The sequence below is a fragment of the Patagioenas fasciata genome, chromosome 4, assembly GCF_037038585.1.
Source record: "Patagioenas fasciata isolate bPatFas1 chromosome 4, bPatFas1.hap1, whole genome shotgun sequence".
NCBI lineage: Eukaryota > Metazoa > Chordata > Aves > Columbiformes > Columbidae > Patagioenas > Patagioenas fasciata.
In genome coordinates, this window is record NC_092523.1 from 2821108 (window position 1) to 2836161 (window position 15054).

Consider the following 15054-nt stretch of genomic DNA (forward strand, 5'->3'; position numbering starts at 1 on the left):
TTGGGCAACAGCAGAAGTTCAGGGTCTTGCACGTCATTTTATCAGAAAAGGAGAAACCCGTGACATTCATGGCAGATACATTTCTGTTCCCGATTTATGAGTATTTAGCTGTCCATCAATGGATCACCAACACAAGCATCCCCCTCCGCACCCTCAGCCTCACTCCATCAAGTGTTTCGCAGTTAACAGCTCTTCCATTGAATCAACTGCACTAAGAGACCAGGACAGATGGAAAGCTTTTTTACTTGTTTGTTTTTTTTTTTTCTTTTTTTTTGTCCTCAGCATAAATGCTTTTTTCAGGTTTACATCTTTTAAAAAATCTGAAACGCCAGATGGTATCAGGAGCAGGAAAGTGATACACTGCAAACAAGTGTAGACCAGGAAAGAGGAGTGATGGTATGAAGGAGGGTTCAGTTAAGCTAAAACTTTAATAAACTGAAAACCAAAATTCATCAGCAGAGCAGATGGGTCACAGTCAAGAAATAGATGAAGTAAGGTCATTAGAAGAGGGAATCTGGTTTAAAAGAAGAAGAAAAAAGGAAAAAATAAAACAGTATTGAGATGTCTTTAATGGCATTGGTGAACAAGGTATAGAAATCTGAGCTGTCAGATCCTAAGAGCTCAGTGCTTCAGCCTCTTCTGTTCATGAGATGGAAATTAAGGCATTTGGACTATCTACTAGCACTGAAAATCATTTTTAGAAATAGAAGCCACTGCAAACCGCCTGCCCCTGGGAACAGAGGAAAGAAGAACAACTCCCTTGGACTGAGATGAGATCCCAAAGAACTCAATAGGAATATTCAGAGAAGATATTTTCCTTTGCCTGCCAAGGGAGATGTTTCCAAGACAATGGCTGGAGATGTGTTTTCTTTTATGCCGTTAGCTGCCCCTCTTGGGTCCTTGCAAATTGACCTGAGCGAGAAGACTTCAAGACTCTGCATTTTCAGTGCCCCTGATGGGAGATGTTGCTTGTACAAATTTCCCTCTGGGTTTTGGTTTGCTGCTGAGACTTTCGACAGGAAAGTGCAAGAATTATTTGAAGGAAATCAGGGCACTGCAATGCACATAGATGATATGCTGAATAACTGAGAGGGGAAGAGAAAAAGGGGAAGACAACAAAAAGCTGCAGAAATGTGTCAGGAAATGGGACATGGCAAGAGTAATCTAATTTTAAATCAGAAACGTGAGATATTGGGGAGAAAGTATAAGTGAATTGACATACGCACAGACTCTGGCCAAAGCCAGGCGATTACAGAAATGCTGCTTCAACAGATAAGGAAGATTTACAGAGCTTGGTTCCTGGAATAAAACAAGATGACAATTCTTCTTACTGGGATGTTATGCAGAAAGACTCAAAATGAAACAGGACTGAAAACCTGGACAGGGAGATTTGAAAGTAAAAGGGAAAAGAAAGCAAACACTCGAGTTTTGGCAATCTGTGCCACCTGAAGATGAACCTCCTGGACATTTAGTCCCTTTGTAAATGACTCAGGACAGTGTGACAAAACTCTTGTGCACTTTGCAGACCAATGGCATTGGTTTTCATAAATACTCTGGAAAAAACATCTTAATGCACAGAGGGGTGGGTTTGCTTCATGAGATGCTAAAGGAATATATTCAGGTAGGGAAGAGGGATCCCAACAAAAAATGGACTCCAAGTTCATTGTTCCCAAATCAAAAACCTCACTGACCTGTCAGAAAGCATCAGGGTGTTTAGTGTTAATTTCTCCCACTGCACCCATGATTTGAGTCATCTGCAAACCACAGCCCTGAGAGTGAGGAGTCTGTTCTTGAAGACTATGTGGAGAACAGCATAACACATGCAAATCTGTTGGAAGAGATTTCTCTCATCTCAAACACAGTAGGGAATAAACTTCTGGAGGCCATGGCGAAAGACAAGGCATTGCAGAAAGCTGTTAACACTGTCACTGAAAGAAGGTTTGGGAATTACAGATCAATTCAGATCAGAGCTTTCTGTAATTGGTAGTGTTGTGTACCGGTGCAAAAATTAGTAGTGCCAAAAATACTCCGGCCCTGAGGTATTCTATAGAACCTGTGAGATCCTAGAAATGTATTGCGGTAGCCACAAATGAACACAGAGATGAAGAAGAGGGTTAAATGGATGTGTGTGAAATATGTCAATAATTTCTACCTTAGAGAGAGAAAACAATGATGATGGGTCAGATATACTGGACGTGTTGGATTACCCAGGGTACTCTGAGACTGCATTATTAGAGATTCTTCTATTATGGCATCTTGTAGGAAACAGTAAACCTTTTATTGGCAGGTATGGGATTCCAGAAATGGTCATGTTTTACAGCGGTCCTTATTTAATTGACAGGACTTGGCAAGATTTTGAAGAGTGGCAAATGCCAGCATTCTTCAGTTAAATGATTTGAAGCAAAGTGGAGTTAAGGGAGTTAAAAAAAAATACATATATATATATTTATATATGTGTATAAAACCATTACAGGCTGTGAAAAAGATCCGTATCTCACTCTGCTGGACTTAAGAAAGCTGCCTGTAAGGCACTGATCACTGCTAGCTGCAATTTTGCTCAGAAAGCTGAGAATCAGACTGCCTTGCTTATTCAAATCTGGGCTGGCAAGCTGGGCTGATCTCGAGGCACAGATAGATATAAAGATGTATAAAAATACATGTGCAAAATCAAATGATAGCTGAGCAGCTCAGCTACTACAGGCTCTGTAGCTGATGACCCCTGAACGCTGTTTTAGGGGCAGCTGAGCATAAGCTGCAAAGAGAGAGTAATTTCTCTTTGCAAAAGGGGGAGATATAAGGGGCTTATGCTCAGGAAATAGAGAACACATTAACAGCACGTTCTCAAAATCTCCTATTGAAATACAGGCTTGTGAAACTTTTTTTTTTTAGTATTAATCTTGCTATAGGTCTGGACTGTTGAGGAACCAAACACCACAGTATTAAGCTCTTTGTGGATCTCACAGCTCAGTGACTGTATTTGGGGAGTACACGCTTCTCATTGCTCTGCCTTGAGAAGAGTAAGTGTAGCCATTAGAAGCAAAAGAGAAATGCCTGTGCTAACAGTGGGAGCACATAGCACTTTCTTTCCTCTGACAACTGGAAAATCAGCCCCGTAGCAATCGCTGATAATGAACTTGAGCATGTAAACCAAGTAGGGGAGACTGTTGTGAATGTCTAGCACGTAGCTGACATCATGAATACTGCTTTGATTGAATTATTCTTTAGTTGTCCCAGTTCCCCCATATATAGACCTCCATTTGTCTTTGCATGTCTCTGCACGGGATTGTCCCACCCTTGCCCCATGTTTCTTGCATCTTACCTTAGACTTATATCTGGGACAGGGACTTTCAATTTCCTTTATGTGTGTCAAACCCAGGAGACGACCAAGGTCTTGAGTTTCTTGACGATGGTGCAAAGCAAATAATCAACATTACAATTGTAATTGGTTGGCCAGAGAGGTGGTGGATGAACCATCCCTGGAGAGATCCCAGGCTCTGAGCAACCTGAGCTGGTGAAGATGTCCCTGCTCATGGCAGGAGTGGGAATGGATGAGCTTTGAAGGTCCCTTCAACCCGAACTATTCTACGATTCTATGACTTTTAGAAGCCTCTGGCTTCCCATCCAAAATTGCCCCTTTTCACCTCAATTCAGGGTGGCAACATGCTTAAAAACATTAAAAACATCAGGATTGGTGCTTTCACCATCGCAGTGGAGAGCTCTGACCTGTCACACACTTTTCTCAAGGACATCAAAGAGGAAGAGAAAATGTCACAGCACTGGACAGGGCAAATGGAAGTCACCCACGTGTGGAGCATTACAGACAATTTCTATCCTTTTTAGGTCACTCTCAGTTCATCCGAATGCAGCGCTAATTGAAGTTGTAATGACTCCTCTTTCAGTGGCAGCTTTCATTCGAAGTACTTTGATATGCCAGTAAGAGTTATGTTAAAACACCAGCAATAAATACACATTCAAAGCAATACACTTAGTGCCTCAGCTGTAAAGTCTGTACATGGTCTCATCAGCTGTATTTTTGACCGAATAAATGCTAGGCATGAACAATACTCACTGCATTTTCCACACTGTGCCATATCTCTCCGAGAAAATCCATAACAGATTATTTTCTTACAGACAAGGTGCCAACGATGTCTTCCTGGGATCAACCTCATAGGAAGAATAAAGATCATTCTGAATAGAAAGAGTCCTCGATATTCTTATTGAGTCATCTTCCTTGGGATGTGCTTTCTACAGCATACGAAGGTGAAATACCAGACTTGCATTAGCAGGAAACCATGTAATCAAAGCTCTTGCTCACCATCGTATTTTAGGTGAACACGGCTATGTCTGAGTCCTGTCCAGGACATAGGACATCCCTAGACAAGGGACATGAGAGGCCGGAAAGGGGACAGAATACCAGCTCGTATGATCAAGCAGACCCAGCCAAAGTTAGACCTAAAAAGGAGTGATCTTGGGTCTAAATTTTCTTTGCTATGCCTCAGCAGAGAATCTTCATGTCACTACCATCTGTCCAGGACATTTTAAAGCCAAACTTACATGGAACTTCTGGTCTTATACATATGTCCTTTAAGCACTTAGAGATCCCCTCCAGCACTTGAGACCTCACAATCTTCGATACAGTTGTCCTTAGAGATCCCTGCTAGATGGGCTCATCGCATAGGATGGGATGCTTATTTTTAGGCACCTGTGTTAAGGTCCTAGTGACCACAAGCCCCACTAACCACCATCTCCTGTTGGTGGCATAGCTGGTTTGCTTTGGGATGGGGAAACACCTCTGTTACACCAGAAATCAGGGACTGAAGCCACCCAATATATCAGTATCATAGTGTCCCCAAATTTTGGCAAGCAATGAATGTGACATGGATCACGTTCACTGCCAAAACTTGTGTCTTGTTGCATGATACAGGTTTCAGAGAACACATTTCAGAGTAGCGTTTGAGGTTTCATGGATGCTCAAGAGTCTTAAGCCTTCTTTCTGGTCAGATGGATTAATCTTATTCGGAATAGGTACACAACTATTTGCAACCAGGTCATGAACTGAGCGTGATGGTCTGATTTGCATTTTGGTTTCATAAGAATATTGTTTATAGCTGATTGAGTTGTTAGTCTGGCTGAGTCAGTCCAGCAGGATGGGGCATTCCAGAGGCATCTTTAGACAATGAAAGCTGAAGCCTTGTCAAAAAGGATGTGTTCGTGTAGGAAAGTAATGATATCTAGAGAGACTTCACCCCAAGTCATTGTGAGAGATTTCATGAGGAATTCTTTTCTTCTTAAGGCTAATGGAGTCATGGTGTAACTTCACCAGACCATGGACAATCAGAGGGCTCCAGATTTTCATCCCACTTTAAAGTTTGCAGACACAGTCCAACAATTAATGCTTTATCCCTTTTTCTAACAGTCAGGCTCTAGTAATTGTCTTGGTAGGGGACAAATAAATTGCTTCATCTTTTCGGGCTTCATCAGAGTGACACTTGCCTCCTTGGCAAATAGCTAAGAGAGCTACAGATGTGAAGAGCAGTCGAAGACAAGTTGGGGATTATTGAGTTCATCTTGCCAGATGTCTAAGATCCAACTCACCGAGTTCTCTTTGGCTTTCACTTAACACTTGTGACCACGTTTCACTCTCACTTGTGCAAATCCATCATGCCAAAGGATGGCTTGCTCAATAAACCTCCTGCCACAGGAGGGATCTTGACCAACAGGACAACTCAAGTTTTCAGGCTTCTCTGAAGGTATCTAGGTGTCACATATTAGTCTATGTTAAGCAGCTAGAGAGATTAGAAGAACGTGGCTTCTTTTGGTTTTGAATCCATGCCGGGGTAAATTATCTTCTACAGGGATCAGCTATTAGAAGAGAAGGAACCACTAAGTGAATGTTATTGTATTTATTTGTATTTCTGCAGTGCCTGTAAAGTCCTGCTTGAAGGCACAGAGCAAACACAGACAAAAGATTGCTTATAACCTGAAAGTGAGGGGCAAAAGGTCAGAGTTGTAGGTACAAAGCATATTTTTAATGTCTGCTCGAGACATGTAGCACATTGAACTTTCCAGTATTGCTTTGACACCCTCAGACGTTACATTCCCGAGGTGTTCTCGGCAAATTCCGCCATCTCAGTGCTGACTGGAAAGAATCACCAGTGAAAGAAGATCAGTTTGCACTGTGGGAGTTCATGATGTGTATGTGTTATGTTTGTAAAACCATCTGAAGTCCACAGAGGGCTTATAGCAACAAATGGTGTCATTCTACTCGCATAAGCTGCTCTGATCTAATCCAGCAAAATAGTGAGCCAGCCCTCTGAGTGTTCATGGTGTTGGAGCACGGAGCGTGCACTAAGCTCAGAGCAAGACAGATGGAAGGGAACTTTCCCTTCCCTGGAGAACAGCATCCCAAAAGGAATTGCTGGGTACTGCAAAATCTCCCAGCCATTTACACAGGTTGGCTGGTAGGCTGATTCTGGGTGGTAAAACACTGGCCCAGGTTGCTCAGAGAAACAGTGGATGCCCCATCCTTGGAGACATCCCAGGCCAGGCTGGACGGGGCTCTGAGCAACCTGAGCTGGTGAAGATGTCCCTGCTCATGGCAGGGGGGGCACTGGGGGAGCTGGGAAGGTCCCTCCAACCCAAACTATTCTGTGATTCTATGAGGACACCCATCCAGCTTTACAGGCAAACCAAGGCTTGTAGACAGACACCTCTCACACAACATGACGTGTTGTATGTGACGTATGTAGTCAGCAAAAGACCTCTGAAGTGCAGCAGGCACATGGGGTGGCAGAGCAGAAGGGATCCCACAGCATGGAAGATGCAAAAGCACAGGAGGTCCATCCAGCCTGAGCACGAGGGGCCTGAGAGGCATCATACTTGTATTCGTTGTGCAAGATTTGACAGGCCTAATTTAGGAAGAATTATGTAAAAGATGTCCAACTAACCTGAAAGGGTAATAAACCACTCCTGTTGCTCTGTTGGAGATGTCAGATAGTTATTCTCTTAGCAGCAAATATTGTAAAAGTAAACACCAAATGTTCTGGAGTCAACTGTTTGTCATGCAAATAATAACAATGTTCATTGCTCCATAGGACTGTGTGTAAATCAGGGGTGTAAAAGGATTGACACCTCATGCATACAAAAAACAGAGGGGAGGGGGATGTATCCCAAAGCCCCAGGCTGAACAGCCCCAGGAGGAATGTTGTTCCTACCAAAACATCTGAAACCCAAGTGTTGGTTGGATCAGAATGGTAGAACCCCATGTTGGTGTTCTCCAGGTATTTTGTTCCCCACTTCCCAACTGGCACATGGGGTCAGTGTCATCCTTTCCTACCCCAGACACAGCTGCATTTTCTTGGTGAGTGAAATTACCCCTTTGGAGGAGAGTCAGACCTCCTTGTTGAACAAAATGCCCTTTGAAACACCTCTATAAGAAGAACTGAGGGTCTGTTAAGTGAGTGGGAAGAACTAGATTTTTCTCTTATGCCTGTACATTAGGAATAACTTTATATAAGTGTCACTGAGGTAGGCAAGAGCAGAGACAGATGTGGAGCATAGCTACAAACAGGATGTGAAAATAAACTCATTACTCCATCTGCCCACCGTAAACAGCGTGAAATTAGCAGCAAGTGAGGAATAAAAACCCAGACAAATGGCCTTTTAAAGAGAGCAGAGGGAGCTGGAAAGTGTGTTATTAGAAAAGCAAAGACACGGGAAGCCCAAGCCATGTACAACCCAGGGCATATCGAACCCCCCAGGTCAGGCAGGGGCAGATGTGGAGGAAAATGCTGCGGTGGAGAGTACGCAAGGTGCAAGTTTTGAAGGCAAAACCAGAAATGTCACTCCATCTTTGGGAAAGAAGACCTGATATTGCTTTTGTCCCTGTCTGTTAGGAAGCAGCATCTATTTTATAAGTCACAGAGATTATTTCTTTTTTTCCTAAGAGGTGCTCTCTTAATGTTGCAGAAAATTACTCTCTCAGGGGCAGTATGAGGAGGAAAACGTGGTGTTATGTTGTCTCAGTTGCAAAGACATCTCTAACAATAAAAGCCCCTGAATGATTTGGGTTTTAAGTGACGTGATTATGGAACAGGTCATTCGTGACGCTCCGCTTCAGGTTGCTCCAAGCAGCTCTGTCATAAAGTCTGAACTGGGGGGGTGTTTTATGCTTTGGGCTTGGGCTGTAGGTATTCACCCCTGGCCTTTGTTCTGTGAAGCAAGTCTCAGCTTGAGGATATATTTACTTAAAATTTTGCAGGAAAATTTCTCAAATGCTCAATCTGCTTGATTTATTTAAAGTGGGATCCCAAAATGCTTTACAGCTTTTACGGGCTGGCTGTGTTTATAACCATCCTGGGGAGTATCTTCTGCAATTCATGTAGTGAAGAGGGGAAGGAGGGTCATAATTTCTATTTTAACCTGCTTTTCTAGCATCTGATTTGACACTGACAAAGTCATCTCTTCCAGAATAAAAACTGCCATTCTTTATCCTTGTCCAGAGGAGATCCTTTGGAGAAAGCCTGGGCAAAATAAGTCAAAAATATATATATATCTTTTTTACCCCTATGGATTCAGCTCCAATATGTGCACAGAAAATTCAGTGGTGTCTGGAAGCAGAGACTATAAGCAGCTCTGGCTCGTTTTATAGATCTTAGTGAAATTGCAGACCAAATGATATTTCAAGGAAACTGTTTCCTTGTGTTCAGAGTTCTTCAGGATATGACAGCCCAAGGCAGAGTTTCCTATATGTTGGAAATCACTTCTCTCTCCACATTTGGCAGATCCAAACTAGTCTTGAGTGCTAAATAAACCAGGTCTATGAATAAATCAGGGGTAGGAGAACTCAAATTTGAGGTGTTGCGAGATTTGAGATACCCAAAAGCCTCACGTTGGCCATGAGGCACTTTAAAATAGTCTGGAGTTTGTTGGAAGGTTTTGCATTTCAGATGCCATTGGGATGTTTCAGAAGGAAACCTCCTGGTGGGTTCACACAAAGTTTGTAATAAATGTAATTGAAATATCTGAACACCAGCTGCTACTTTCTGCAACAGAAGCAGGTCCTTCTTAGCAAACACCTTGGGACTTCTGAGGGAAGAGAAATGGATATATTGGGCTCAGGTGGTGAACATGGGGAGCATCAAAGACAGGTGCAGAAATTCAGGGCAGGAGAGGTAGCAGGAGGAAAAAGGGACTTTATGGAGAGACCAATAGACCCTTGGAGGGAGGAGAAATCTCAAGAAGCCCTCAGAGATGGAAGAGGATTTTCTAATGTTGTCTGAGTTGAATCTCAGCAGAAGCAGACCCTGTGGGCTCAAAAACCACAAGGTGCTCCCGCCTTATCTACCCCATGAAGGGGAAAGTATCCTTACCCTTCTGCTTCATATCCAATGGGAAGACAAGTTCTGTTAGGAACAAAGAGTTCCTTCGGGAAGCATTTGAGAAGTCCTCCTTCAAGGTCATGGCAGCAGTTTCTGTTTTTATAAGATGTGAAATTATGTTATAGGCACGGGGACTGATTCTCCCCTTCCATAAACCAGTTTTCCCTCTTCATTGCTCCCACAAGCCATGCCTGACCTAGGTCAGCATGCTCCAGAGCACCCCACCAAATGGAAGGTGGTGCAATTCACCTTGTCCTTCACCCCCTGGGTGTCACCATGCACTCATGCAGCCCATGTCACAGGCTACAGTGAGACAGCCTGTCACCTACAGTCCATAATGCTCCATCATGGAGCAGATCTCCACCTACAGGCTATGAAAGTTAAGGGTGGAGCAGATCTCCACCTGCATCCCATGGAGGTCAAAGGAGGAGCAGATACCCAGCTGCAGCCCATGAAGGTTAATGGTGGAGCACGTATCTGCCTGCAGCCCATAGAGGACCACAGGTGGATGTTCAAAGGAGGCTGTGGCCCTATGGGTAAGTCCATGCTGGAGAAAGATCCTTTCAGGATCTGTGGAAAGAGGAGCCCAGGGTGAAGCAGGTTTTCTGGCAGGACTTGTGATCCATGGGAGACCCATACTGGAGCATCTGTTCCTGAAGGGCTGCATCCCATGCTGGAGTAGTTTGTAAGACCTATGGGGAGAGGCTGAGAGAGCTGGGCTTGTTCAGTCTGGAGCAGAGGAGGCTTAGAGGTGAGCTCAGCACTCTCTAGAACGACCTGAAGGGCAGTTCTAGCCAGGGGGGATTGGGCTCTTCTCCCAGGCAGTCAGCAATAGGACAAGGGGGCAGGGGCTTCAACTCTGCCAGGGGCAATTGAGGCTGGAGATGAGAAAGCAATTCTGTGCAGAGAGAGTGGTCAGCATTGGAATGGCTGCCCAGGGAGGTGCTGGACTCACCGGCCCTGGAGGTTTGTAAACTGAGCTTGGCCATGGCACTTAGTGCCGTGATCTGGTCAGTGGACTGGAGTTGGACCAAGGGTTGGACTGGATGATCTCTGAGGGCTTTTCCAACCCAGTCCATTCTGGGATTCTGTAAAAAGCTACAGCCTGTGGGAAGGACACATTGGAGAAGTTAATGGAAAACTTTCTCCCGTGCTGGAACACGGAAGATCGTGAGGAGTCCTCCCCTGAGGAGGAAGGAGCAGCAGGGACAGTGTGTGATAAACTGACCAGAACCTCTGTTCCCTGTCCCTCCGTATCACTGCAGGGATGAAAGTAAAGAAATTGGGAATGAAGTTGAACCTGGGAGGAAGATGTTTTAAGATTTAGTTTTTATTTCTCATTATCCTACTCTGATTTGATTGGTAATAAATTAAATTCATTTCTCCCAGTTGAGTCTGTTTTGCCCATGACAGTAATTGCTGAGTGATCTCCTTGTCCTTGTCTCTACCCACAAGCCTTTCATCATATTTTCTCTCCTGTGTTCAGCTCAGGAAGGGACTGATCTAGCAGCTTTTGTGGGCACCTGATCTCCAGCCAAGGTCAACCCACCACATCCTGTTTCCAGACTGATCCCATTCAGGGCCACTTTCTGAAATCAGGATGACCCTGGTTTCAAGGAGAAAGAAGGCACCTCTCCTTCTGGCTCCTCTGCTGGAGGTGCAGGAGGCCATATGCATCTCACTGCTATTGGTGGCCCACTAACATGGGGGAGGGTTGGTTTGAAGTGCTGAACCTCAGGTTGTGCCATGGATCCTTTAGTTTCATTTCACCCACTCTTGTTCATTGCCAACACTGCTGAGAAGTGCTGCAGCACACTCGAGCAGCCAGTGTGTGTCAGCCCCATCATGGGGGTGATTCATGAGCAGGAGTGGTGAGATTTGGCATTTAAACACCCCAGCTGACCAGCTGGGGAAGGATCTGCCTACTTGATGACTTCAGAAAAAAGGTCATTGCCTGTAGAGTGGGTGGTGATGAGAAGGATTTCCATCTTTGCGTATGAAGATGGATGTCCCAGCCTGGTTTAGCTCATGGGATGGTAGGGTAATGGGTTCAAACTGGAACACAAGAGGTTCCACTTAAATTTGAGATGGAACATCTTCATGGTGAGGGTGTCAGAGCCTGGCCCAGGCTGCCCAGGGAGGTTGTGGAGTCTCCTTCTCTGCAGACATTCAAACCCGCCTGGACCCCTTCCTGTGGAACCTCAGCTGGGTGTTCCTGCTCCATGGGGGGATTGCACTGGATGAGCTTTCCAGGTCCCTTCCAACCCCTCACATTCTGGGATTCTGTGGTGGGATGTATGATTAATTTCCCTATGAGGGTTGCTCCACCACCCTCATGCCCCATCTCCGTTTTTCTTGCAGAAGGTATGGCAGAAGCTGTCAGCTCAAGCAGGGACTGCCTTCAAGCAGGCGAGTCCTGCACCAACGACCCCATCTGCAGTGCCAAATTCAGGACCCTCCGGCAATGCATCGCAGGCAATGGAGCCAACAAGCTGGGCCCCGACGCCAAGAACCAGTGCCGGAGCACGGTGACGGCCCTGCTCTCCAGCCAGCTGTATGGCTGCAAGTGCAAGCGAGGCATGAAAAAGGAGAAGCACTGCTTGAGCGTCTACTGGAGCATCCACCACACGTTGATGGAAGGTCGGTTGAGCAGGGTGCTCGCTTCTGATGGCCTTCCCGCAAGGGAATTACTGCTGGGGCTTTGTGCAGAGTCCCCCAGCACCAAAGTGGCTGCAAAAAAGGTCACTCCTGTAGTATTCTGTTCCCTCTCAAGACCTACTGACCCCCATGGTAATGGCATTTTGGGGAAAGCAATCCTAAGAACCTCAGCCACCTCCTCCTTGTTTTTTAACCTGGTCTCCTGTTTTTTATGACATTTCCAGTATAACTTGAGATCTTTTGCGGGGGAAATGCATGGTATGTTTAGCATTGGAGTATGCTAGCCAAGACCGTGAAAGCTGTGGATTTTACAGAAACGCTATAGGAAGCATGGACATTGAGGAAAAAACAAAATGAACTTTAAAAAGTTACCCTCTTGGAGGCTCTCAAATGCACCAGTGTCTTTGGGTTAGTGAAGATTTGAGGCTGATGACAGCAAGTTGGAATTTAAAGTGTTCCCAGAGCTGGTATTTAGTAAGTTTGGGTTTTGACGTTTTTTAAGAGTCATCATAAAAGCGCGCCTCAGTGGCCATAACTCTTCCTTGTCAGGGTGGTGAGTATTTTATGCACCATGAAAATTAAAATGGGGAATAAACCAGAACCTTCCAGCCATGGGCTGCAAAATAGATTAATAAAACACTGCTGGCTGAAAGCTGAAAGGAAAGGTGCAGGGTGATAACACAGGCCAAAGGGCCAAGCAAAACAAAGAGGATGGAGACTATAATGCACAGGCTTGCCAGAAAGGGAACTGCTTCATCAACTTCATGGAAAGCTTTTGGGCACCACGGTGGAGAGCATGGTAACATGAGCTGACTGGGGAAATGAGACCTCTGTGCTCTCCAGGATCCAACCTTTCCCATAGCTACCTGCCAGGTGAGCCCATACTTTCCATTGAAATGCAGCCTGGGGAAGTGGTGGCAATCCAGAGCCTCTATTCATCTTCACAGGCTGAGTTGCAAGCTTCATGGTCTGAAGCTTTGGACACGGTCAATCGGTGATGTGGTTGTGCAGGACAAGGGTGTCAGGAGGACTCCCAGCTCTGGGACCGCTGCTGGAAGAGCGGGAAGAAGATGGCAGGGAGTGCTGGGGACAGGTGTGGGTCTCCAGATGCTGAGCAGGAGATGGGTGCTGGATGGCCAGGCTGGGTGGGCTTCCTGCTTGGGACCTTCATCCTGGGGATGACTGTGAGAGGGCTGCTATCAGAGACTGCCAAGACTCTGCCCTACTCTCATCTGCTGTTATGTTCCATTTTTTTCAAGCACCGAGTTCACTTGCAATGCAGATTCACACTTCCAAACCTTTGATTTCCTTGCCTTAATTTCCCCAGGGAAATATATTTCATAATAGTCACATGTTTTAGAGTCCTTACACATGTTTAATTGACTGAGAAAGAAGCTGATCCACATGCTCCGTGTAGGGCTTTGTCTCTGTCATACATACCCAGGAGGCTGTAAAAAGCTTCCTAGAAGCCCTCTTATAAAATCAATTGTGGAAGTGTGTGCTCAGGGAATTTACAAAGCTTCCTATTTACTCAGCTTCTCTTGAGTGCGCCTGTGTTTAGCCACCTTCCCATTTGGAGACACAATAACATGATGACAACCCGATAACAATTCTCTGATAAGGTGCTATATCATCAGGACATAAAACTGCTACGCTGAACATACAAATGGTCCCCTCTCCAGTCAGTAACGATGCAAGATATTTCAATGAAGGTGTAAAGCTGCCTTGTAATGCACCTGTGGTAATGGCACAGGGCTGTGTACCCTGGGAGCTATTTCTTCCTGACCGCAGCTGGTGATCAGCATATGCCCCAAGCATGAAGTTTGATAGTCCTTTTATCCCAGCCAGTACATCTGCTGCTGTCCATATCCATCTAAATGTCTAATAAAAAAAAGAAGGAAAAAAAAAAGGTGATACTGAGCTGTTTGCTTCAATAATATTCTGTGGTATCTGTCAGGATGATGGGGCATTACAGACCATTGAGCGGAGGAAAGGAATGCACCCATTGAATAAAATTAACTTCCCAGCAAGTTAAAAATGAATAGGAGAAGTTTCTGCGGGAGCTGTGGGTCATTAGCTCTATGCTGAGTAAGAAAGGAGAAGGGGAGAGGCGTTAGTAAATATGAAGGTGTGTGTCTTGCCACACAAACAGCCCTGGCTGTGTCCTAGAAACAGGTGAGGTCCATCGACCCAGGGAGGGACATATAGGAAACAGCAAGGATACTGATGGAAGTCCCATGTATGTAGGGAGCTGGTGCTTTGAACTCTGCTCATGAGGGAGAACTCGTGTTACAGTCTGGTGTCTTCAGTGGCAATCCCTGTCAAGGGACCCAAGACTCAAGCTGTAGAGAATTGCAACTCAACAGTTCCCTAAGAGGCTGTCCTACTCCAAACCTGTGATGTATTTTTTAAAAAACAGTTACATCCTATTCCCTTCTCTAAGGTAAATGGATGCTCAGAGTCACAGGAACTGATGAATGACGAACATTCATCAGTTCCTGTGACTCTGAGCATCCATTTACTTACGGTCTTTAGAGCACACAACCCCTTGGACCCACCAAGCAAACCTGCAATGCATCTGTTGAACCTTGTACATCCTGGACATCCCTCAGGAACCTCAGTTGCCTTCTTACCAACTTCTCTTTTCTACCCAGGCATGAATGTACTGGAGAGTTCCCCCTATGAGCCGTTCATCAGAGGCTTTGATTACGTCCGTCTGGCATCCATCACTGCAGGTAGGTAGGTGGGCAGGTGGGAAGATGCTCCTACATTGAGTGGTCCAAACAGGGGGAACTGGCTGTGGGATCAAGCGCTATGGACAAGGCAGTCCTTTGTGGGCTCTTCACAAAGCATTGCTGAGGTCTTGCAATCATTTTTCCACTGAGCTGCTTATGATTCCTGTGCTAAACTGTTGGTAGAAGAACACAGGAAAAAAATCACTTGTGATTTTCATTCTTTGCCTTTTCCTGTCTGGTCTGTGAAGGGCTGGGACTGAGGGCTGTGGTAGGAAGGCCTC

General features: G+C 45.2%; 1 protein-coding gene across 2 annotated transcripts in view; it reads left to right on the forward strand.

Moving 5' to 3' along the window:
• Positions 1-15054, forward strand: part of GFRA4 (GDNF family receptor alpha 4) — a 76703-nt gene that overhangs the window by 46322 nt on the left and 15327 nt on the right. The window contains exons 2-3 of one of the 2 annotated variants that reach the window (XM_071808437.1): positions 11745-12020; positions 14693-14773. In XM_071808437.1, the coding sequence (XP_071664538.1) occupies positions 11745-12020; positions 14693-14773 (357 nt within the window). Of the gene's footprint in view, positions 1-11741; positions 12021-14692; positions 14774-15054 lie in introns of both variants that reach the window. The other variant, XM_065836717.2, reaches the window with a different exon arrangement.